The following is a 25,627-nucleotide window of genomic DNA, read 5'->3' on the forward strand; positions in this document are numbered from 1 at the left end:
CATATTTTGTACATTTGTTCATATATATATTAGTAATATGCCTTGCTAAGGACTTCATTTGGACTACTTTAAAAGGTGATTTTCTCAATATTTAGATTTTTGTTTGCCCTCAGATTCCAGATTTGTTGAAGAACAAAAGTACAGATGGTTGTATCTCGGCCAACTATAGCCCTATCCTAACAAACCATACATCAATGGCAAGCTTATTTATTCAGCTTTTGGATGATACGTCTCAATTGGACCCTTATAACTTAAAAAAAATGTATTGCATAACTAGAACAAGAACAACATACACATACAGAGGATCACAGTGTATTATTGTCTATTACATTCATAATAGCATCAAAGGAAACAAAAATAAAAATACTATACAGGGGAAAACTTACAAACTATTTTAATTTTGTGAATTTAAATATCAAATATTCAACATCTTTTTTTTACAGTCTATGGTAAATACACATTCAAAGAATAATTGTTTTATGGATTCTTATTCTGTGCTACAAAAGATGCATGTTGCCTCCATGTCTCAAAAAAAAAAAAAAAATCTCGAGACTACTTGTTTCACTGGATAAATCAAATGAATAACCTTATATGTAATTTCTTGAATTTTATTGGTGAGACAGTATTTACTGGGCAAACTCCAGACCTCTTTCCTGTCAATCTGATTTTATACATTGAGTTCCAAAAAAGGTTTGCATTTCGGCAATAATGTAGTTCTACATAATTATTTAATATAAAAGTTATAAATGTATGTATAATTTTCACAGCATTACTTAACTGATTAGTAGTACGGGGATAAGACTCACAATACATTGCCTGAAAAAGTTGAATACGAACACTTTAATTTTGGTTTGGTGTGTGTGACGTCATAAGGCTGCGCCTGCGCTTGCATTGATTCGGCTGCTGAAAGGTTTGTGTTTTGGCTGAAGAAATGTTTGAGTTTTATAGCGTTTCAAGTGTTTAGGTCGATGTTTTATAGTTTTATGAAATCTATGAAATGATTTATATATCACTGAATGTTACGTTGTTATGCTTGACATTTAACGAACCGTTAGCATGTGAGTAAAGCGCAGTAGTGACACAAGCGGAGCTTTTGGAAACTCAAATCCATCCGCGAACACAAACGTGTAATGAAAACCATCAGCGCATGTTTTAATCTACATATCATAAATACCAAACATACTTTTAAAGCAATAGAATCATAGTAATGCTGTGTCTATCTGAACTTAAAAGCCACTAAAGTGAACAAAATTGCTACCAAAATATGTGCTCTTTTGTTATAACGACTAACTTTTGGATAATGTTTTAGTCCACGAACTCTAACTCTGACTGACTAACTTACTGAACTAGAGCTGATTGAGACGCACTCAGAGATTTAGTGTGGATTAATTTTTCTTCCTGTTAATTTATTCTCATCTTAAACATGACAGACGTGAACCAACGTGTCCAAACAAAGAAAAGAGAAACTCCTGGTGAAGCAACGAAATCCTAGTGTATAAAGATGGCGTTTATAAAAGAGGAGAGTGAAGACATGAAGATTGAAGAAAGTGTGAAGATGGAAGAAAGTGTGAAGATTGAAGAAAGTGTGACTGACGTGAAGATTGAAGAAAGTGTGATTAAAGTGAAGATTGAAGAAAGTCATGAAGAAACTGATGAAGATACTGATAAAGAAACTGACGAAGATACTGAGGAACAAACAGGTTGGTTTCATTCTTAAAGCTGAACTTGCAAAGCTGAGCATTTGATCTTTATTAAAATGTCCATCTCTACAGAAATCACTGCTATTTTTGAAGAATGTCATGTGTCCTATTTAAAGTGGTTTTATTTGACACAGAGCAGGTCCCTAATGCTGAGTTCACACTGACTGATTTAAGGCACAATTTTGACTCGCCGACAAATGCCCGAAATCATAGGCAAATCGGTGCTCGTGCACGTGAGTGACAATTACGCAGTGTGAATGATCAAAGACACTATCAGATAGAATCGCAGATGATTTGGCATGCTAAATATCTGGACCTGTCGGCGATTCAAAATCATGCTGTGTGAAAGTGTTCTGACTGGAAAAAACAACGGCAATGACCTACAGCCAATGAAAGAGCAAGATACAGGGCAGCTGGAGGTTCAGGGAGGAGTTATAGACCAGAATATCAGTATTTAGTGTTGGGGTAACAGCTTAGGACCCAGGACCAGTAGTGAAAAATGAAGACCAGGAGTCAGATTAATTAAAGAAAATTTACTGAAGAATAGTTTGCAGTTTCATCAGCAGAAGCCAGCTCAAGAGGAGTTCGTAGGCCGCACTCCCTCTAACAGTCTCCCCGCCTCCGTCTAACGTACATACAATTTTCTGAACAGTTATACGGTTTTCAAGGTCTAGACACGTCATTACTGCCATGTGGAATGATTCTGATTGGTTCTAACAACATGCAATGTAAGCAACTTTCCACACGTAGACAGATAGGAGCATATATCACTAAAAATGCGTAGACTCGATGTCGCCCAGGCCCAGATTAGTCCCTAGTGACCTCGGAGGTCATAGAAAAGACGCCTCCAAGTCTAGAATCGTCTGCCGAAAGGACCATCTCCAATACTGGATCTGCACAGAATCATGAGACACACACACAAAGTTCCCCAGAAAAACAGTTTCCATCAAGGTCGGGACATCTTAACTAACTATCAACACAGCTTCTCCAAAACATGCTGATACTAACTCTAGTTCAGAAGTGAATTTATTCTATTTAGTAAGAAAGAAAAGTATATCAAAGTCTGGATTCAAAAGCACAGAGCAACTAAAACACTACAATATCCTAAATCACTCCTTGAATATAGAGAACTGATTTATCAAATGTAGGACACTGTTATAACTTGATTATCATTAATTCTTATTTTAATATTGAACATAAAATCATTCTTGAAGGATATGTGTCTGATGAAGAGACAAGTGATGTTTGGCTTGACCCTTGACCCTTCATTCCCCCCTTTTAGACCATATGTGGGGGTCCCATACCGCCACATCTGGTCTACAAGTGAGGTCACTACGGAAGGTCAAGTGGTGACGCATGTTTCCCTTTAGGGTCACAGTTGTCTCTTCACCTCATCACGGACATGCTGGCCACTAAAAAGACCAGTCCCCGTTTTGAGGCTCTTTACCCCTTCCACTCACAAACAGGGCCCCAATGTTCTTCTTTTCTCAAAACTCCTGATCAACATACTGATAACATGCTTTCTCTCATTGAGAGGGGAACAGACAATATAGTACAATAGTATTCATACAATTCTTTAGGGTTTCAGTAAAAGGAAATATAAAATAAAATAAAATAAAATGAAAGACAAATCCATATTTAATCTCTGGAAGCCGGGCTAAATGAGCAATCTCTGTTGCTGCATTCCCATCAAGTTAGAGGTGTGTGATGCCTCTAAAATCTGAACACATGACTGAAATGTGCAAGGTTAAAGTGACCAGAATGATCTCAGCTGACCCTTGAATGCCAATCTTTAAGGTGTTTCCTGGCTCTCAATTATGCGGTATTTGGTGAGCGGTATAGAGGGGCCAATATTAGGGCAGGGGCTGCCGTGTCCAGTCTTGACCTTGGCCCCTACGAAACACAGCTTCCCCTCCCACAGTGATGCTGCTGGCCTCACAGACATCTGCCTCACCTCTCATACACACCTCACATAAAAACACCCCCCCTTTCTGGGAGGTGCCCCAATGGTGGTGACCCCCATTGGCTTAGGTTGTCCTCTGCTGGCCAACAGAAGAGCTTACCCGTCATCGGCGAATCACCTCATGCTCATTGGTCATCGCTTAAGATCGTTGACCCTCAACAGGATCCGATATTCTCTGGAACCTTTTGGAAAGTGCATTCAAGAGTCAGCAGAGCCCCAGGTCTGATTTCAAATTAGTAAAAACATGGAGACAGGTTAATAATAGTTCCTGATCACACAGTTTTCCTGATACAAGTGTTCTCGTGAGACATCACACACGCCTAGGACAGACCCTCAGTCACCACTCAGAGAGCAAATACAAACTTTAGAAAATATAAAGGAAGAAACAAAATCATACCTAGGGAGGATCATTCAATTCATGATAATAATATAGAAAGATAAGTATTGACTGAGTCTTTGATTATAAATTTAATTAAGATATATATATACAATTATATTGGAGAGGCAGTGGATTCTAGAACCCACCCTTTAAATTTCTCCTGAGGCCAAAGTGGGGGTATTAATGGTCTACCAATTTAGGCTGGTTCCTAATTTCCAATTAAAAATAGGATTGTAATTACTTTTTCAAAACAGACCTTTTCAGGTATAAAACTCAATAGTGGCCTGAAATAAAAAATAAAAAGTAAATAAATAAAAATAAACCACATAATAGTCCATCCAATTGCATTCAGTCTCATATAGCATGCCCCACCTCAAAAGAATAGAAAATAAAATAAAACATTCACATCATCCATCTCATTATTTCCACTTAAAACATAAACTTGTTCCTAATTTTTACTCAAGAACCCTTTTGCTAAATTTACTTTTCCCAACAGACCCATTTTCACTCATCATAGCCCACATAATCTTTAACCATAAATGAACATAACCAAAAACAAAATAAACAAATAAATAGTTAATGTTAAAACCTTTTCATCAAAATGACTTCAGCTTGTTTACTCATCTTTATCATATTGACATTATGCTTAAATATACCTAATACCAAATTATTAATCACCATGTGATTAGTAAAACATTTAAGATCATTCATCATGGTTTTCCTTAAAGTACCCTTTTTTAATTTTCTTTTATTCTCAATGTCTTGTTCATTAAAACTCTTCAGGTGTAAGCTCCAAATGACCAAAATCTTAAACCTCTTAATTCATGTCACTTGGCAGTGATACTTCATCAAATCCTCACTAGCCTTATCTTGCCACTTACACCCAAACGTGTCATAACTTTACAAAGAACTTACAGATTTCATAATTTCCCATATTACTTTAAATTTGGACTATAAGTCATCATCAATTTCTTTAAAGCTGTTTTTCCATTTAACTTTACGGGTGTTCCTAAATTCTATTTCACAACATTAATCTTTGGGCTATTTCTCATTATTGTTCTATCAATCTGCAGATGCCACACAATATGATCATTATTGTTTCTTATCTCTCCTGCTCTGCAGAAACCAAAATATTATTTTCCTCTTATCTCAATCACAGTCACACAGAAAGACTTAAAGTCACTTCTTCTTTAACATTAATTGTGGTTCTCTATATAAATCAAAATATCATAAAAAATTAAAATAAAGTAAAAATAAAACTTTTCATTTTTAGAAGTTATCTCTTTGGTCGCCCTCTGGCCTTTCAGAATTTTGAGGGAGTCTCTGGATAATTTAGATAGTGACTTCAGCCAATTTGTCACTTTGTCTCTGCCGTCAAGTCTATAACATTTACGCCTACCATTTTTAATCACTTGACATTATTAAATTTAAGCCCTCATTTGAATTTAGACAAGGGTTTTAACCCATGATGGACGGCAATCTTTAACTTTACAATTCCACTTTAACTAATCCAGAGAGTAATTCAAATCAACATCATAAATGACGAAAGTCGTCATAAGAGACAGAGCTGGATAACAATCCATTTAAAGCTCGTCCCGTGTTCTGGATCATCTTTTCACCAGAATCCTTCAAAATTATCAGTCTCTCTAAAGGTTGTCGTTTACCTTAACCCATCTGTAATGGTCAAATACTCATTCCAGAGGTTAATGACACCCAATTAGGACAGAACAGTTCTAGGAACACATACAAAACATAAAGAGCAGTCACACCCACACACACATTAAACATGAATTGCTCATTCGCAAATTCTACTTTTAGTGTTTACTCAAATTATTATTTAAACTGAGCTTTTACGTCTGCTTATTATTAATTTGTCTCTACAAAAGTCAGCTGGATTGTTTTGGTTCTGATTTCATTTCTTTGTTTTGTTTCAGCTTTAGCAGGGCGATAACAGATTGCACCATCCCTGTTCCCACAAGCCGTCTCTCTCTCTCTCTGATAACCTTTTCAAAAGTCGTCTAAGACTTTAACTTTAATGTTAAATTCATTCGCATTTAAGGTCTATGTGTAAAAACATCTCATACCTTTTTAAACACTGTTTTCCCTAAAACATGTCTTATTATTTTCAAGTGATGCCATGTGCTTTTACTCATCAATATCTTCTATCATCTGTGGCACAGGCTCAGATATCAGCCTTGAGCTGGTTTCGAAAGAGAGAGAGACTTCTATGCATTCTTTTAACTTGTCACTCTAGCACAGCATAAGACTTGGCTAGAGATCACATTTATCTTCCAATAAACATCAGACTGCACACTAGCTCAGCGTAAGACCTGGCTAGAAATTAAAATTGTTTTCAAATAAGCGACAGACATTTTCCTTTTAACTCTATCTTTTGCCAGAATTGACGGTTCCAAATAACCATAATTTTATATTTGTCTTTTGCCCAAACAATAAATTTAAACTTCAAACATCCAAATTGAGTCTTAGTTACTCTTCCAATTTTAGCCACAGCACCAGAAATGACATGGTGGGGCAGATTCAGATAAGCAAATTGTTTTATTACAGCTCTGCAGGAGCTTATCTTTTGAAAACAAAACATCAGCTTCTAGGGTTTTTAGCTTTTAACACTATTTACACATTTAACACAATTCTCCTACAGTGTTTTTACCAACATCCAGTCAAATAAACTTTATCAGAATTTTTCACGAATCATTTTAACATTTTTATCATTTAAACCCTCTATGTCTCTAATTATATAGTTACTGCCATTAATTTTTAACCTCATAATTTATTTTAAAATGATCATGGATCTTTCCTTTAAAAGGAATTCCTTAAGACGTCAATATATGAACTTATTACTTATTTCCTTATTTTCAATCTGTGCACTCTGTTTAAAATCCCTCCGTGACTATGACTATATCTGCTTTTTCCTTTTTTCTTTTCAAAAACAACTTCAAGTCCTTTTACTCAAGACCAAATCCTACATAATTTTCAGTGATTTCTGCCAATTTATCTCACAAACAGTTAGGAATTAAAATTTTTCCAGTCTTTTATAGCTTTTAGCCAGTCAAGTTTCTGATTAACTTTTCCAATTAGAATTAAAACCTTTTGCTGCCCATTTACTTAATAATTCTTTCAAATTTCTTTGATGTCAGGGCTTCAGAGCAGCGCTGCTTACAGCGTTTGCTGTCTTTCGTCTCAAAATCTTTTTTTCTGGACTGATCATATCACTCAAATTTTTAGCCATCATTTTAGTCAAAGTTCATACTCACCTGAAATTATACCAGCAGAGATGGAGGCGGCGATCTTTAACCAACACAGCTGTGGCTTCTGCGTGATGAAACTGCAAAGTACACTTATACGAAAAAGTCACTTACTGGTCCATTCCAATTTGGGTCATACCTTACATTTTACTCGGGATCGTTCCTGATGCATCCCTGGCAAACAACCCTGAATCTATTTTTATTTTGTTTAACTAATAACTTAATCCCTAACTGTCTATTGTCCTAAATTCGGGGATCCCCTATCTGAGTTGGAAGAGACGGAGAAGGTTTGCGGTGATGCACTGGCCCCCTTTGTCCAGTGCCGCATGCCCCTTTTTGGAGTGGTATCCTTACCATAGCCCTTAATCAGCTCTCTCCCCTTTAAGCATGCCTACGTTGCACCCCGTTTCCAAATTACTGGCCTACTGGAGTGACTTCTTATACCCCTTGTGTGTTTCTCAAAAAGCTCTCGACTTACTCAGAGTAGCCGAAACACAATCCTTAGTATAATTATTCCCTATTTCCCATTGAAATAAAGCTCTCCCGTTCCCCTAACCCAGTCTCTTCCAGTCAGACAAGTCTAATAATAAAAATATACTACCTTATCGACTTGTTTGCCAGAGGTGTACCAAGGAATGATTGCTCGCCAAATCTCCACCATAAACTGTTGGGGTAACAGCTTAGGACCCAGGACCAGTAGTGAAAAATGAAGACCAGGAGTCAGGAGTCAGATTAATTAAAGAAAATTTACTGAAGAATAGTTTGCAGTTTCATCAGCAGAAGCCAGCTTCAAGAGGAGTTCGTAGGCCGCGCTCCCTCTAACAGTCTCCCCGCCTCCGTCTAACGTACATACAATTTTCTGAACAGTTATACTGTTTTCAAGGTCTAGACACGTCATTACTGCCATGTGGAATGATTCTGATTGGTTCTAACAACATGCAATGTAAGCAACTTTCCACACGTAGACAGATAGGAGCATATATCACTAAAAATGCGTAGACTCGATGTCGCCCAGGCCCAGATTAGTCCCTAGTGACCTCGGAGGTCATAGAAAAGACGCCTCCAAGTCTAGAATCGTCTGCCGAAAGGACCATCTCCAATACTGGATCTGCACAGAATCATGAGACACACACACAAAGTTCCCCAGAAAAACAGTTTCCATCAAGGTCGGGACATCTTAACTAACTATCAACACAGCTTCTCCAAAACATGCTGATACTAACTCTAGTTCAGAAGTGAATTTATTCTATTTAGTAAGAAAGAAAAGTATATTAAAGTCTGGATTCAAAAGCACAGAGCAACTAAAACACTACAATATCCTAAATCACTCCTTGAATATAGAGAACTGATTTATCAAATGTAGGACACTGTTATAACTTGATTATCATTAATTCTTATTTTAATATTGAACATAAAATCATTCTTGAAGGATATGTGTCTGATGAAGAGACAAGTGATGTTTGGCTTGACCCTTGACCCTTCATTAGATATATTTACAATTCTATCAAACAGAAACAAAGCACAAACATTTCCTTAACCAGCCGCAATAGCAGCACATTGCAAAATTATTTATTTACCTCCAACTCTCTTTGCAGAGCACAATCCTTGCTCCCCGCGTCTCCTCAACCATTTCCTCATCCATAGTTTTTTTTCGTTCTCCTTTTCGCTTCAAATCAGCGCACAAAAAAAATTGGACCGCAAACTTTCTGCAGTTTATAATTTTTATTAACAACTCCGGTCTGATGCGCGTGTGATCTCACGTTGTTTACTTGTCACATCTCACGTGTGTTTTTTTTTGTGAAGCATAGTTTGTTTGCGCACCGAAGAGAGTTGTTGGTAATTCTTCCTGCTGTAAAGTCATGCAGTGTGAAACCTCCTGTCGCCGATGCAGTGTGAACACAGCAGCAACTGAATTCTTGCCCAGATAGTCATGCAGTGTGAAAAGAGCAGTGATCCGACGAGTTTGCAAATCCTGCAGTCTGAACTCAGCATTAGCGGACAGACATGTGGAGATCACATGACCAGACAAACACTAATGCTGCCTTCAAACCAGATTATATGAGTGGAGTGGAGCGGCAACAATTTTCCCTCCCTGCTCTAAGCATTCAATAATCACTCCGCTCCAGTTTTACCATTTCTCGCTCCTTGCTCACTTATAACAGAAACACTGCTCCCTGATGGAATTTGCGGTGAAAGTATTTAAGTATGCTTTGAAATATCACAAAAGTTCTGTTCAGAATATATGTTAAATGAAAAAATACATAAACAATGCTAGGAGAATAGTTTCAACCTGGTTTATTGGAACACCAGTGTGCATTAAAAAAAATTCCTGCAACATGCAATAGACTACGGCAAGCTTGGTTATCAGCATTAAAGGGATGGTTCACCCAAAAATGAAATTCATTTTGTCACGCTCAAGTTGTGCCAAACCTGTATGAATTTATTGGTTCTGATGAACACAAAGAAAGATATTTGAAAGAATTTTTGTAACCAAGCAGATCTCGGCAGCCATTGACTATTATAGTGGGGGGAAAAATACTATGAAAGTGAATGGCTGCCGAGATCTGCTTGGTTACAAACATGGGAAGATGAATGTGTATTTAAACTGGGTCATTTATGTAGTAGAAATGTGAAATTATTCTAGACAGAGAAAAGACAGAAAATGTATTTTGTCTCGTGGATAAAAGACAACAACTCCCAGAATGCACTTGCTTCGCTGCCCTACGAGGCCACTCCCAAAGCAACGGCCACTGGTTATCACTTGCCCACCATTACACCGCCCCAACGTCGTTTTGATATTCATAGTAATAAAATAATTTTGTTCAGTTAGAGAACAGACACTACAATTAAAAACTGAACGTGTCTTTTCAATAAAGTGAGTCGAACTAAAGTCATGACACAAATGCAGCAAGAGTCAGATTTCATTCATTACGAGAGCGAAGAGCAGAGCTGAGGTAAGCGCGGCAGTCATTCACGAGGAGTGTCCAGTCTGGCGCGTTATTAGATCATGCCTATGCAAGCTTAACTTTCATAGGAATTCATTGAAAAGTTGAAACACATACTTTGCTCCGCACTGCTCCGTTATTAATGCCCGAGCCAAGCGGCAGCGGCCGTACATATTTACATTCTGTGAGTGAGATCCCTCCCCTATGGGCAGGTTGATAACATGCGGAACAGCTCCCTCTACTGGCTGTAGTCTTTGCCTCTGGCCAAAAAATCCTCAGATAACGCAAAATGACGATATTTGCGTCATCGGAGGATTTTTTTCCAGAAATAAAATGCATAATTCTCTCGTCTCAGGGGGATATGAGGGGGGAAAGTACTAGGGATGCCACAATTCTCAATATAATATTGAACCGTTTGGTACGGCATTCACGGTATTCAATACGCGCTTGTGAATTGCGGTTTTTCCAGTTTTGCATTTAATTAATTATTTTTCTACAAATTCTATAATTTGCCTCCATCCCAATATACTGAACAACGTGACATACATTCTCATCACACGTTAGTGGTAGAGTTATACTCACGGAACACTATAGTTATTCACAATCACGAAAGTTCATTATTTGCGTTTTAAAGCCTTCATTCGCGTGCATATGCACTGTTTTAACATGCGCTTCTCCGAGCGTGCGCACTAAACGCCTGTCGAACACGTGATTACTGGACTAAGTAGTCGTCTTACTGCGCTAATACTGTCAAATATACATAAGGTTAACAGAAACACAGTCGGTTATCTCTAAAGTGAAAGTAAAATCGGCCTGTCTGTATATTAGATGCACGCATGTCTTAAATTGACAGCAGCAAAGTAGTGAACAACCTGCCGCTTTTCCTTATAGGGACAGTTCACCTCTAAAATGATGTCATTATTTACTCACTCTAATGTTGTTCCAAACTGTATTCATTTCTCAATGACAGAATTTTCATTTTTGAGTGAACTATCCCTTTAATGTTAATACAACAACAAAAGACAAAGAGAAAATCCCTCACTGCTCTTGACTGAAGAACTTTAAAGGTCCTGTTCTTCGTGATCCCATTTTTCAAACTTTAGTTAGTGTGTAATGTTGCTGTTAGAGCATAAATAATACCTGTAAAATTCTAAAGCTCAAAGTTCAATGCTAAGCGAGATATTTTATTTAACAGAAGTTCCCTTTCAAAGCCTACAGCGAACGGCCGGTTTGGACTACATCCCTGTACTTCCTGCTTTAATGACGTCAATAGAACAGTTTGTTGACTAACCTCCGCCCACAAGAACATGCGAAAAAGGGGGCGTGGTCTTGTTTCTCTCCCACGTGGAGAAGAGGAAGTGTTTCGTTCGGTTGCGTTTGTAGAGTGTGTTTGTCCCCATGTCGTCGAGACTCTGTTATTTTCATCCCGGTGTCAAATCACCTTTGTTTGGCCTTCAGGGACGCTGTACTTAGAGCGCATGCATCTCCCCGTTATGGTAAGAGGCGTGACCTTTCCGGGCAACGTGCGCTAAGCTGCTGTCGAATCACAACACGGGAACCGCTGGCACAATCAGAACTCGTTACGTATTTCTGAAGGAGGGACTTCATAGAATAAGAAAATCTTCGAGCCGTTTTTAGGACTGTGAAAAGAGCGGTATACAGATAAGTACATTGTGTGAAAAATACTGTGTTTTTTACACGTGAAACATTAACACATGTTATATTGCACACTGTAAACACAATCAAAGCTTAAAAAAAACAGGAAAAACGGGACCTTTAATACAGTAGCTTTAATAAGAATCAATGTATATTTTGTAGTGAAGTCTATGTAGTTTTATTTTAACATTTATTTTTTAAATTTCATACTTAAATACTGCTGTACAGCTCTCAGCTGCCAGTGTAAATCTTTATATACATTTATTTTATATTATACAATACACTAGGAATGTGTACAAGGTTTTTTTTTTTTAAAGTTTTAAGTTTAAGTAAGGTTTTTCAATTCTTTTAAGTAAAATAAAGAAAGAGTATTGCAATAAAAAAATACCTTTTTTCTCCTTAACCTCTTACTGTTCCTGTAGCCTAAGAATAGAATAGCAAAAAACTGATGTGACAAGCCATCAGAACCGAACCGAACTGAAAACCGTGGCTAAAAACCGAGGTATGTATTGAACCGTGGACTAACTGTATTGTTGCATCCCTAGAAAGTACCATAATTTGAAAATACTACTGGGTTTCTACTGATACAAAGCTTAATGCTAAATCGCTGAAGTAACCCTTTAAAGGGGAGGGTAAATGACAGAATTGTAATTTTTGGGTGAACTATACCTTTAAAAAGTTAATTATCATTGCTGCATTTTGCAGTACAAATTTTGGTATTGCAGGGCTGTACCTAATTTTTTTTTGCACATAGTACTGGTGCTACAGAGGTTGAAAGTTTTGTAGCACAGCCCACACAATTGTAGCACATGTATAAAACGTCTGTTACATCTCTGAAAAATGCTATAAAATACAAAACAGCATTTAAGAATAAATAGGCCTATAATAACTTATTATTTGTATTATATTTTACAGATAACGATAAATCATTAGAAAATGTAATATTTTATAATAAAACATTAGACCTATGATATAAAATTATCTGTGACGGTAATGTCTTAATTTTTGTCAGAAAATCGTATGCATCCACTGAGAGAGTACATGCTGTACACTTCTTTACACCGCAAATCTATCACTGTACAGAATATTATAAAATAGCATAATTTCTGCCTCATTCTATGATGTGAGATGCATCAGACAGTCCTTCCAGAAAAATGCGGCTTTTTTTTGTGATTGTTGCGGGCAAAAATCCTTGATTATGCGGTACGTTTTCTTAAAAAATGCGGGATATTTATGCAATTTTATGCGATAAAATTGCGGGAACTTGCAAAAACTGCGGTTTGATGAGAAAGAGAAAAAAAGCACTACATCACAGAAAGTGCTGGAATATTTAAGTTCTCATCTTGTTTTATTGAAGACCTTAATAATGGCTCAAATTTACAAAACATTTAGTCAATCAAGTTCTGTAGCTTTACAAAAGGAATATGCTACAACTTCTGAAAAAATTAATAAATAACTTCCTGTTTTACAGATGTCGCTATACAAAACAGACAGTTGAGTGCTTCCAATGCACAAAGTGCAATCTCTTAAAGGGTTAGTGTGTGTGTGCAAAAAAAACTAAATAACGACTTATATAGTGATGACTGATTTCAAAACACAGCATCATGATGCTATGAATCATCGAGTCGATTCATGACTCGGATCGCGTGTCAAACTGCTGAAAATACGTGACTTTGGCGATCCAACCCGCTGAATCGACTCATTGATTCATAACGCTTCAAACCGCTGAATCAACTCATTGATTCATAACGCTTCAAACCGCTGAATCGACTCATTGATTCATAACGCTTCAAAGCTTCATATGCTGTGTTTTGAAATCAGTCAGCACACAGGGAAACTGCTTTGCTCTTTTGCTGTTATTTTTGTTGGCCAATGGGAGTTTGTGCTTCATCATGGTTTCACCGGTATCTATGGTTTCTCCACGGGGTTTGAAGCTTTTCGATGACGTTCGCGTCGGGTAATCACGTCACTTCAAAACGTTCCCATGGCAATAGGCGGAAATGGCGGCTCTTGTGTGAAGTAAACGAAAATTTTTCAACTTTCTGCTAATATATATGACTTTTTTTGCAACGAAAATGCGGGGATTATAAAATCATGATAGCCCCGCATATTTTGGACGCGGAAATAGTTAATTTATGCGGCGAAAGTGCGGCGTATTTGAAAAAATGCGGCCCCCGCATGAATATGCGGACTTTGTCTGATTATGCGTTAAATCACGCGATCGCATAATCACGTTTTTCTGGAGGGACTGATCAGATCACAAAAGCAAGTTATTTCAAACACTCAATTAAATGTTCTCTTTTGTTGGACAACAGGTTTGTAAACTCTTCTCATAAAAAGTTTGGAAAGATGGTTGGCACATGTTGCTTTTCAAATGCACACTAACACTAGAAGTGCCATGGGGTAATTTACCCATGGCTGATTTTCAAATGTACAAATGTCAAATTTTTCAATAAAATATCCAAGTGTCCCATTGACACTTAATAAAATAGTGTTATTTACAATCCCCTGTTTTTAGAAAATTGTTGAGAGAACCAGATTTAAAAAAAAAAAAAGGCTTTTTTTTTAATGAGTATTCCAAGTTTATTGGTGTTCTTATTCAAATTATAACAACGACTAGACAACTACTAGTGTCGCAGAGCGAGCGTGTTACGGATTTGTGGTGTTGTCATAGATGCGGCGAGCAGTAGGCGGTTGTTTGTATCGTGTATTTCTAGAGTGAGCCGAAATGACAAGAGTGCACATAAATTTGGTAAATTAATATAAGCAACATTTACAAATCACACAACTATTTACAACAGAACGCTTGCTTTTTAAGAAGAAAAAAAAAAGAATTTTTGCCTCTTTAGGATTGTCACCTTCTCGGTTCCTCTTTGACATTTTTACCGCTAAAGTTACTACATGGAGCTTGTACGTCTGGGTTTTTTTTTTGTTGTTGAATATATATATCAGGCTCAATGCTAAGGATTTTTTTCCTGTGCTTCAAATTTTTACTTGCCCTGCCAAAATTTTCATTGGCCCCACCATAAAAAAAGTTATAAATAAAACAAAATAGGCTTTTGTTGTTTTTGATCCATGTAACCTTAATAAGTAAGGTTATGACTCTAAAAACTATTAGCCTAACTCATATAAATTTTAAATATTGTTAAAGACAGTAATAAGAAGAACAAATAATCAAATTACGAGCAATAGCACAAATAAATACAGCAGAACAAACATACAAAGGTCTAAACTATATTGTCAGGTATAAAAATAGTAATAAAATGTAAAATATCACTGCATAGTCTGCATGAAATTATATTGAACCTCTATTAAAAGTTATTCATTCAAGAGCAGTGAGTGAAATTTTTTTTTTCTTCTGTCTTTTGTGATCTGATATTTTCCAGCTTTCCGTGTTTTCACTGTTAAGGCCTGTGCACACTGGGACGATTTTTGCGCGCGCTTATTGCCAGCATTTTTCGAGACGTTTTTCGGCACATCTTTGTGTTCACACCCAAGCGATTTTTCACTGGAGATTTGCCAAGTGAACATGCAAATTCAGTAGATGACGCTCCCGGTACACAAGGTGGTGCTACGCCCCTTACGCTTTTGACACTCGCTTGTCAAACAGAAGTAGAGAGACAGTATTTACGTGCTTGCCAAAACCATTCACACACTTTTTGCTAACTGGCAAGCAGCATTAGCAGCTCATCTTCTTCTTTGTCTACTTACTTCCTCTTCGTCATATCAATGTGTTCTCGGCAAGACCGTTTTGTGCTTGAGCGCCACCAAGTAGTGTTTTAATGTAACTTGAACAGCTCCAGGCACGTGAACTAAAGCGGCGATCTCATTGGTCGGCCAGTTTTTAACATGCCACATTAAAACAAAACAAAAAAAACAAACCCAAGGCGTTTTTTTTTTTTTTTTAAATGAAGCTTTTACGCCTGGTGTTTTGCGCCTCGGTGTGCACCCTCACATTGGCGCCCTTTGTTAAAGGGTTAGTTCACCCAAAAATGAAAATTCTGTCATTAATTACTCACCCTTATGTCGTTCGAGACCCGTAAGACCTCCGTTCATATTCGGAACACAAATGAAGATATTTTTGTTGAAAGCTGATGGCTGAGAAAGGCTTCATATAGGCCTCCATTGGCATTCAGTACACTTACACTCCCAAGACGGATAAAAGGCACTCAGAACATCGTTACAAAGTCCATCTCACCACAGTGACTCTACAATAATCTTACGATGCGACGACAATAGTTTTTGTGCGCAAAACAAAATCAAAATAACACCTTTATCCAGCTTGTTATTGCCTTCCGTGTGTGCCTCCACGACGCATGCGCGAGAATATGACGTAGCGCCGGGGTTCGAGAATCCATGAAATGCGCAATCTAACCCCATTTTGAGCACTACGCCGAGACCTAAAGCACGATCAATGTAGAATTCAACAGCTGAGATACGCGCGTCTTCCTCTGATTGTAAACAAATCACTTCTGGGTCATCTGTCCGAACGCCGGATCTGCGTCATATTCTCGCGCATGCGCCGTGGAGGCACACACGGAAGGCAGTAACAAGTTGGAAAAAGGTGTTATTTTGATTTTTTTTGCGCACAAAAACTATTGTCGTCGCATTGTAAGATTATTGTAGAGACACTGTGGTGAGATGGACTTTGTAACGATGTTCTGAGTGCCTTTTATCCGTCTTGGGAGTATAAGTGTACTGAATGCCAATAGAAGCCTATATGAAGCCTTTCTCAGCCATCAGCTTTCAACAAAAATATCTTCATTTGTGTTCTGAATATGAACGGAGGTCTTACGGGTCTCGAACGACGTGAGGGTGAGTAATTAATGACAGAATTTTTATTTTTGGGTGAACTAACCCTTTAAGTCATGAGGCGTTAAACGCGTGCGAAAATCGTCCCGGTGTGAACAGGCCCTTATACGGTATGGGACGCAATTACGTGTCTCCTGAACGAGTACAGAATCTCCAGATCAAAACACAGGCGAAGAAGCAGAAACGAGCGATCTCAAATGTAAGAAGATGCATATGTAAAATAATGCAATCATCAACATTAAATAGCATACAAATTGCGCCTAATGTTACTGAATTAAATGTGGATCCAGGACGAGCTATAGGACTGTGAAGCTACTCGATCTACTCCATCTGTGTTTTGATCATCGTTCTGAATCTAATCTGGATGTAGTCTTTTACAAAAACTTGATTTTCTCATCTTTATGCTCAAAATGTTGCTTTTTCATGAAACTTACAACATTCAGGTGTTGATTAAAAAAATAATGCATGAAGCTAGAATAAAGTAGAGGGTCTGTTCTTTTGATATATTGCATGTTCCGATATTCATGCAAGATTTTTTGTGGACCATGAAACTTGTGAAAATAACCAAAAGCACTGGCGGTGATGGGCAAGTTTCATGTTTACCCATTAAGACATAACAGACTATGTTTACGATGATACTCGACAAGATGGGCAATTTAACATAGTTTTGTGTGAACATTCGCGCGCTCTGAGACGCGTGGGCGCATAGGATGTGTGTTGCTGCGCATCGCGAGTACCAAACTGAGAGACACTTTCTCGTCTATGTGCGCTTGAATATTTAAATTGGCAAGGCTTAAAAATGTGCAAATTATCAACTTACGTGAAGATGCAGCACAAGCCCGAGTGTCTTTCACGCTGGGCCATCGGGCATTCCTTATTGTCGACCTTAACTCTTTCCCCGCCAAACACGGAATTTTCTGCGTTTTATGAAAAAACGTTTCCTCGCCAAACTGAATTTTCCGGGTATCCGTGTTTTAGGTGGTACACGGTAAGGAAGACCCGTGCGCATGTTCTGAAAGGGTGTGGGACTTTATGATCAAAGAAACAGACTGCGATCGGCTCTCAAACGTAAAGGAGTGCAGTAGCGAGAATGTAGGTCAAAATATCAGACAGAAAAATACAGAGGTATACGGCTGATCAAATACTGGAGGTGTTGGAATCTGAGTCCGATCACTCATTATTTTATCATTCTGAATCTGATTGGGATGAAGTAGAAAGTGAGAGAGATGCACATGTTGTCACAGAAAATTCCAGTCATGGACGTGCCGCAGATAGATCGTTCACCCGTCGATCTGGACGAAGACAAAGTTCACCTGTGTGTCTAAGAGTGGACAGTGACAATTCAGACTGTGATACTTCGGACAGTGAGTGGACACATTCAACGCCAAGATCTAATTCGTCGTTCCCAAGTGGCAGAACACGTAGAGGTAAGACAAGATAAGAAAATGCCTGAGAAAGTGTTCTATCTTAATGCAAATGTAATGGACAATGTTGGATAAGGTCATACACACACACATGTATAAATACTAGGGTTGTAACGATTCACTCGTTTTCTCAATGTATCGTTTACAAATCCTGACGATGCATATGCGTTGATCTTGACACATGTATTTTTGAATCGTGTATCGTTGATTTCGGTCGATACTCGATTTAAAATGCTAAGAATCGAATGAATCTCGATTCAATAGCGATTCAGTGCTTTAAAATAAACATTAGATTATAGCTACTATGTTACATGTGTGAATTAATAGAGACGTTGTGCTGCGTCATCCGCGCCCTCACAGCTCACCTTCACATACGCACTCTCTTTACCGCCTTCACTGGATTGCTCTCGCGCTCCGTCCATAGCTCATTTATATTATAAAATAAAATGCATAAGTTTTACGGAAATGGGTCATACCTGAGCAGTTGAAGTAAAACCCTGCTTATTCAAGGATGCACATTTATTGCAAACACATTTGTAAGTGTCTAATTTGTAAGTGTCTAAAATGCACAGTTCTGATGAATGATACATTGAATTGATCTTAATGTCGTTTAACTGAATATACGAAGGAAGCTGCTAAAGTAACTACAACATCACCAACATTGAAATAAGAGCGTACGGTTTATCTATCAATCAGACGAGCATTAAAGTTGCGTCCAATACTATAGCAACAGAAGACACCGGTGCGTTTTCTTTCAGAATCGTCATAAAGAAAATTATCTGTATAAAGAGAACAAAGAAGGCTTTTCTTTCTATTCCGTGGAGAAAAGTTAGTTTAGGATTAGTTGTAGCCATTAACATTATCCATGTGTACTATTATATTATTATGTGAAGAATAACATTATCCTACACAATAGTTAGCATTAACTAACAATACTTTTAAAGCCTTTTTAAATTTTGGCTTCTGTAAATTTCTACAAATGCCATTTTATATAGGCTATTAAAGTAAAGTGTGTAATAATAAAACAAAAAAGTAATAATATGAACTAACATTAACAATGAACAAAAGCTTTTTTTTTGGTAACACTTTACAATAAGGATGTATTAGTTAACATTAGTTAATGCATTAGTTAACATGAACTAACCATGAACAACACCTCTGTTCAGCAATAGTTAATCTTTGTTAACGTTAGTTCATATAAATCCAGCTGCTCATGGTTTGTTCATGTTATTTCACAGTGCATTAACTAATGTTAACAAGATTTTAATAATGCATTAGTAAATATTGAAATTAACATTAACAAAGATAAATAAATGCTTTAAGTTCATTATTAGTTCATGTTAACTAATGAACCTTAATGTAAAGTGTTAACTTTTTTTTTGCCCACTCTCTGACCTCTGAAGGCCGCTGTGTAATTCACACTCTGACTAAGACACATTAGGGGAAGCGTTTTAATAATCCTATGAATGCATATAAAAAATTGCATAATTGAATCGCATCAAATTTTAATGTAAATCGTCACGAATCGAATCGTTCTGAATTGGCAAAAATCGTTCTTGAATTTAAACGACAACCTATGAATCGTGAATCTAATCGATTCGCTGCCTACCCAAAGATTCACAGCCCTAATAAATGCATATTACAATGTGGTAAATATTCAGAAAGAGAGAAACAATTTGGCCATTACATGCTCATATTTACGCACACAGCCACACAAATGCATGCACACTCACACGCAAATATTATAGTGTTATACATAATATACTATAATATTTGTGTGTGTGCATGCATTTATGTGTGGCTGTGTGAGTAAATATGAGCACATTTACAACATTGTAATATGCATTTATATATATATATGTGTAATATGCATTTCATATATAAATGTATATATATATATATATATAAAATGTATGTATGTATATGTGTGTGTGTGTGTGTGTGTGTGTATCTATGTCTGTTTATTGAAAGTAATTCTAATTATTCATTTAATTATTTACAGGTAGAGCACAGCGAGGCATTGGCCGGATGCATCAAGTACATCAACATGGTGCTGCTGGCGACCAAACAACGGCCACTGTGAACCACCCAGCTGAAGATGCTGAACCTGAAGATCCTGAGTGGCATGAAATGAACTGGCAGCCAAAAAACATTCCCTTCACTGAGAATCCTGGACCTGTCGGTGATGCTGCTGCTCTTGAGTCAGAGCAACCTGTAGACTTTACTGAGTTGTTCATTTCTGATGTACTGATTCAGAACATTGTTGATCAGACCAACCTGTATGCAGATCAGTGTATTCAGGCTATGGATGACACTTCACAACATGCTAGATGCCATGCATGGAAGCCTGTCACAGTTCCAGAAATGAAAACTTTCATGGGGCTCCTTTTTCTCACTGGTATCATTCATAAGCCTGAACTTTATATGTACTGGTGTACAGATGACATGTTAGCTACCCCCTACTTCAACAAGGTCATGCCTCGCAACAGGTTTGAAATCATATGGAGATTTCTTCACTTCAATGATAATACAACAAGGCCAGCTAATTGTACTGACAGGCTGTACAAAATCCGCCCTGTCTTGGATCACCTTGTGTCCAAATTCCGCGAATTGTATCAGCCCAAGTCAAACATTTGCATTGATGAGGGGATGTTTCTGTGGCGTGGGCGCCTAGCTTTCAGTGTGTACAATCCCCACAAACCCATCAAATATGGAGTAAAATCCTACATCTTGTGCGATTCTGATACAGGGTACTGTTTTAACATGAAGCCCTATTGTGGGGAAAGCGCTGCCCTGGGCGACACGGTTGTCTCTCTTCTTGATCGATTAGTAGGTCATGGCTACAGATTGTTTATGGACAACTTATACAACTCTGTACGTCTGTGTGAGCACCTACTTGAAATGAAAACCCATGTCTGTGGTACAATTAGCAAAAACAGAGGCGAACCGCCGGTCATACGAGATGTCAGAAATGCTGACCTTAGGATTGGGGAAACAATCATGCGTCACAACGAAAATGTGATGGTCTTGGCATGGAGAGACAAACAAGTAGTGAAAATGGTTACAACATTTCATCAGAACAACATGGAACATGTTGAGGTATGGCAGAGAGGCCACCAAGAAAAAAAAGTTGCGAAGGAAAAACCAGCATGCATTGTGGAATACAATAATGGAATGAATGGCGTTGACAAACTAGACCAAAACATTGTGTACTACCCTTTTGTCAGGAAGTCACACAAGTGGACAAAGAAATTTGTCATTTATCTGTTTCAGATTAGTTTGTTCAATGCTTTTGTCATTTACAAAGCGAAAAACACACAGGGTAATTGTAACACTCTTCTCTCATTCATCCAGAGTGTTATAAAATCCTGGACCAGTCAAGAGTATGCTGGTGGTGGGGAGGAAAGGGTTGACCTTCCAACTGAAAACACCCCAAGAGCACCATACAACACTGACCCAACAAACAGGCTGAATGTCATATTTGCTGTTCATGAACTTGTTCCAATCCTGCCCACTGCCAGAAAGAAACGCCCAACCAGAGGATGCAGAGTTTGCGTACGTAAGGGGTTGCGGAAGGAGACCTCGTTCTACTGCAAGAGTTGTGGCGTCCCCTTACATCCTGGGAAATGTTACTCTGTGTACCACTCAAAAGCAAATTACAGTGCCTAAATTTGATATATTATACATTTATTTATAATTTTAATTTCTTTTGGAGTTTTATTCATGAGGGAAACAACATCTGACTGTATTCTGCTTGGAAATGCCTTTTTCTCAGCTTTTTGTCCAAAATGTAGTGTTTTTGACAAAACCTACCTATGTTCAAGTGGCAATAAAAAAAAGAACAAATGAAGATAAAATAAAAGTTTTTTGTTGAAAACCAGAGGCTCAGATCTTTATTTTGATATATAGCATGTTCATATATTCATAGAAGAAAATATTCTGCATCAAAGTTTAGCGAAAATAGTTAAAAACCCTAGCAGTGGCTGGCAACTTAAAAAAAAAAAAAAAAAGGTATTTCAGGGTGGGGCGTTGTCTAGCTATCACCAGACCATGCTCAATTTAAGATTGAACATTGGTCTGGGGAGTCTGCCCTGTATTTTCTACTTCACAAGAGGCGTGATAAACGAGTATAAATCAAATCACTTTGTACGCAATTGGATAGTCCTTCAACCAATCAGACCACAAGAGGCGTGATCAATGGGTTATGACCCATCACTTCTCGATCCGTCATCGTGTTAAACCCGCCAATAGCGCGCCAGGTGGATAAGCCAGTCTATGATTGGTTCCCGCAAGTGTAACAGAAGCAGTAGAAAAGAATATACAAGTTTCCAGACTGAGTTGCAGGGCAAAATCAAATTGCCGGCAGATCAGGCTGGGTTTACCCAGTCTAGGTGGGGCGGGGGGTTCCAAAACAATGGTTGGGGAAACACTGCAGGTTACTTTTCTTCCTGAACAAGTGTGCACCCAAGTCTGTAGAGCTTTCACATTCACGCAAATCGTGGGAAAATTTCGAGTGCAACCGAACTCCTCCTTCGGATAGTCTTGGGTTCTGTACCTCGGTCCGCACAGAGCTCCGCATGACAGCTTTCATATTACCAATTTTTCATGTGAACTGTGAGTCATTGGCAGTTTAGTTCGAAACGGGGCAATCTCACAGCGCTTTCAGAGATAGAGCAGCATTTACTGTGAACCGATCTATCTGCTCTGAACAGTGCTGTGCTTTCCCTTCCCATGATGAAAATTGAAGCCTTTGCCATTTTATAATCTCGCTAAGCCAAATCGCGATTTTTGGTTTAATTTCAGTCAATCATGCAGCCCTAGATAACCTCACACAAGCACAAAACAAATTCTCACTTCACACAAACAAGCTCTGTCTCACATGCTAAACTGTATAACGTGCATGAAAATAATCAGTCTGTGAGATTAATACATTTACCTCAGTAGAATGCGTGCGTGACATATTAGTTGCACAGTACAGTCCGAGTTGCGAGTCATCCAATTTGGGACTCGAGTCCAAGTCAAGTCCAACTCATGCGACTCGAGTCCACAACCCTGGTTTTAGTTATTTCAAAAACAAAGATATGCCAGAACTTTCAGTGTTTAAGCTATTTTATTGATGAATCGCATTACAGCGTTGTTAAGTTTGTACACTACTGAATGTTTCTGTGTGTGCGAGATCTGCACGTGATACTGTCGTGTTACTTACTAGTACAATGAACTGTTTAAAACGTGCATTCACCCAATCAATGTGTATCCAGATGGTATAAACACTCTGAGAGTGCTCCAACAAGATATGTTTATGAATTTCTTTGTCATTTTGTGCCATAAAACTGGGCTTAAACTTGTATTTATCTGTTTTCACCTTAGACCTGATGCCGCTAAAAGAAGAGATTCAAGAACCGAATGATGTAAAGGAAGAGGACCTTGATTTCATAACTGGTGAAAGTGATCCTAGCTGCTCGCAGACTGAAAACACTTCCTCGCAAAAAAGAGCTCAAAAGACGGGGGGTAGATGTGATTTCACCTGTTTTCAGTGTGGAAAGAGTTTCAAACAAAGTGAAAACCTTAAAGCTCACATGAGAATTCACAATGGAGAGAGTCCTTACACCTGCGAACAGTGTGGAGCAGGTTTCAAAGGAAAAGGAAACCTTAAAGTCCACATGAGGATTCACACTGGAGAGAAGCCTTACATCTGCTCTCATTGTGAAAAGAGTTTTACACATCAAGCAACGTTTAATGACCACAAAATAATTCACACTGGAGAAACGCCTTTCATATGTGAATGTTGTGGAAAGAGTTTCAAACGTAAAATAAACCTTAATACTCACATGAGGCTTCACTCGAAAGACTTTAAATGTCATCAGTGTGGAATGAGTTTCACAGACAGCGATCAACTTAAGGATCATGTATTAACTCACACTGGAGAGAAGCGTTTCATGTGCCCTCACTGTGGAAGGACTTGCTCAAGCAAATCAAACCTTGAGATTCATGTGAGACTTCACACTGGAGAGAAGCCATTCACCTGCCAACAGTGTGGAAAAGGTTTCAATGAAAAAGGAACCCTTAAAATCCACATGAGGCTTCACACTGGAGAGAAACCTTTCATGTGTCTTCAGTGTGATATGAGTTTCACATATCGAAAAGACCTGAAGCGTCATTTGCAAGCTCATTCTGGAAATAGCAGTGTTAAGATTGGTCTTCCGTTTCCAGAGCGTGTCAGAAACAAAAGGCCCTTTCTGAATCTCAGCTCTGGAGGCGTCCTAAATCTTCAGCGAACATACACACTTAAAGACAGTGACGATGGCGATTCGCAAATCCCCCATTGACCTCGCAGAGATTTGAGAAGCAACCCAGCTAATATACGACCAGTGGGCCGCGATAGACCACCGGGGGCAAAGTTGACGGACACTGCCCGCGGTTGACCAGCTTTTTTCTCATAGTTTTTCTAGTGGACCATCAGCGATAGCCGCCACTGTTACGACAGTTCTGAAACGCTGGTTTATTCTAAATTCTTACTGGTGACATTTAATTTGATTTAGTCTATTTTTTTCTGTAAGAAATACAATATGATTATCGTTGATAGAGATCTGGCAGCAGCACATTTTTCCTTTGGGGCGAACGATCCGTGGACTGCTTTCCCAGCGAATGAAATCCTCCATATGCCAGCAAACCATTTAGAATGCGGGACAATGATGACGATGCATAACAATATACGTATGCGCTGAAGCTGCTGTGGATCCTCTTACCTGAAACATCCGTAACTGGCAGATTTGAAAAAAATAATAAAAAAAATCAATAATTGATAGTCCTCATCCTCATATCTTGATTGTTTTAGGAAACTTGTAGGGTCATTTAAAAAACATCACTTTTGGCTAATACTGTATGTTTGGTGTGGTCAGTGCCGCAATAGACCCTTTTCACATCAATATCGTAAATCCTTCAAAGTTTTTTATATTTTCCTTTATTTATTTTATAACACTTATACATTGTATAATATTACTTTTGCATCAAATTACAAAAAACAAGTTACCGCTGCTGTGAGGGTGTTTCTAATACAGCGTCTATCGGAGTGATGGGAAAAATGATCATATTTCTCTATTTTCACTGCTGTTATCAATCTCACTCTATTTTCCCCCTCTTTTTGAAAGTTGTGAAATCACTAATTCCCTAGTTCTCAAGGTCGTGAATCAGTATAGATTGTGTTCACTGCCTGTCTAGCAATGTGTGTTTATACTTGTTAAAATATGGTTAACTAAATGTTTGTCTTTTCAAAACTTCTATTGCATGCCATAATATTTATTGAATTTGCTTGAGCGAATAATGTTTCATGCATCAGAAAATGTGTGCAAATTAGTGACCATCAATGCTCCCCGATTTTTACATTGCATTGTGGGATTTTTTTAGGGAGCAAACTTTCCAGTGTACTGGAAGAATTTTGGGAGTGAGACTCTGACATTTATCCTGACTACTGAACTAGGAAGTTGA

The 25,627-nt window shown here is 38.0% G+C and overlaps 1 protein-coding gene across 3 annotated transcripts; it reads left to right on the forward strand.

Moving 5' to 3' along the window:
• The first annotated feature begins 853 nt into the window (after window positions 1–853).
• Window positions 854–25,420, forward strand: LOC307126411 (piggyBac transposable element-derived protein 4-like). 3 transcript variants are annotated; one of them, XM_079816909.1, is made up of 5 exons: window positions 854–910; window positions 1,431–1,700; window positions 17,963–18,145; window positions 20,145–21,241; window positions 21,497–22,015. In XM_079816909.1, exons 2-5 carry the CDS (start codon window positions 1,502–1,504, stop codon window positions 21,809–21,811), a joined length of 1,794 nt encoding a protein of 597 aa, XP_079673035.1. In that variant the 5' UTR covers window positions 854–910; window positions 1,431–1,501; the 3' UTR covers window positions 21,812–22,015. The 3 variants fall into 3 exon arrangements, with proteins under 3 accessions (XP_079673035.1, XP_079673034.1, XP_079673036.1); XM_079816908.1 differs by having other exon boundaries at window positions 20,145–22,015; XM_079816910.1 differs by lacking the exons at window positions 17,963–18,145; window positions 20,145–21,241; window positions 21,497–22,015 and adding an exon at window positions 23,510–25,420.
• Window positions 25,421–25,627: the final 207 nt, after the last annotated feature.

The sequence above is a fragment of the Gobio gobio genome (genome assembly GCF_949357685.1).
Source record: "Gobio gobio genome assembly, chromosome: 5".
Classification (NCBI taxonomy): Eukaryota; Metazoa; Chordata; class Actinopteri; order Cypriniformes; family Gobionidae; genus Gobio; species Gobio gobio.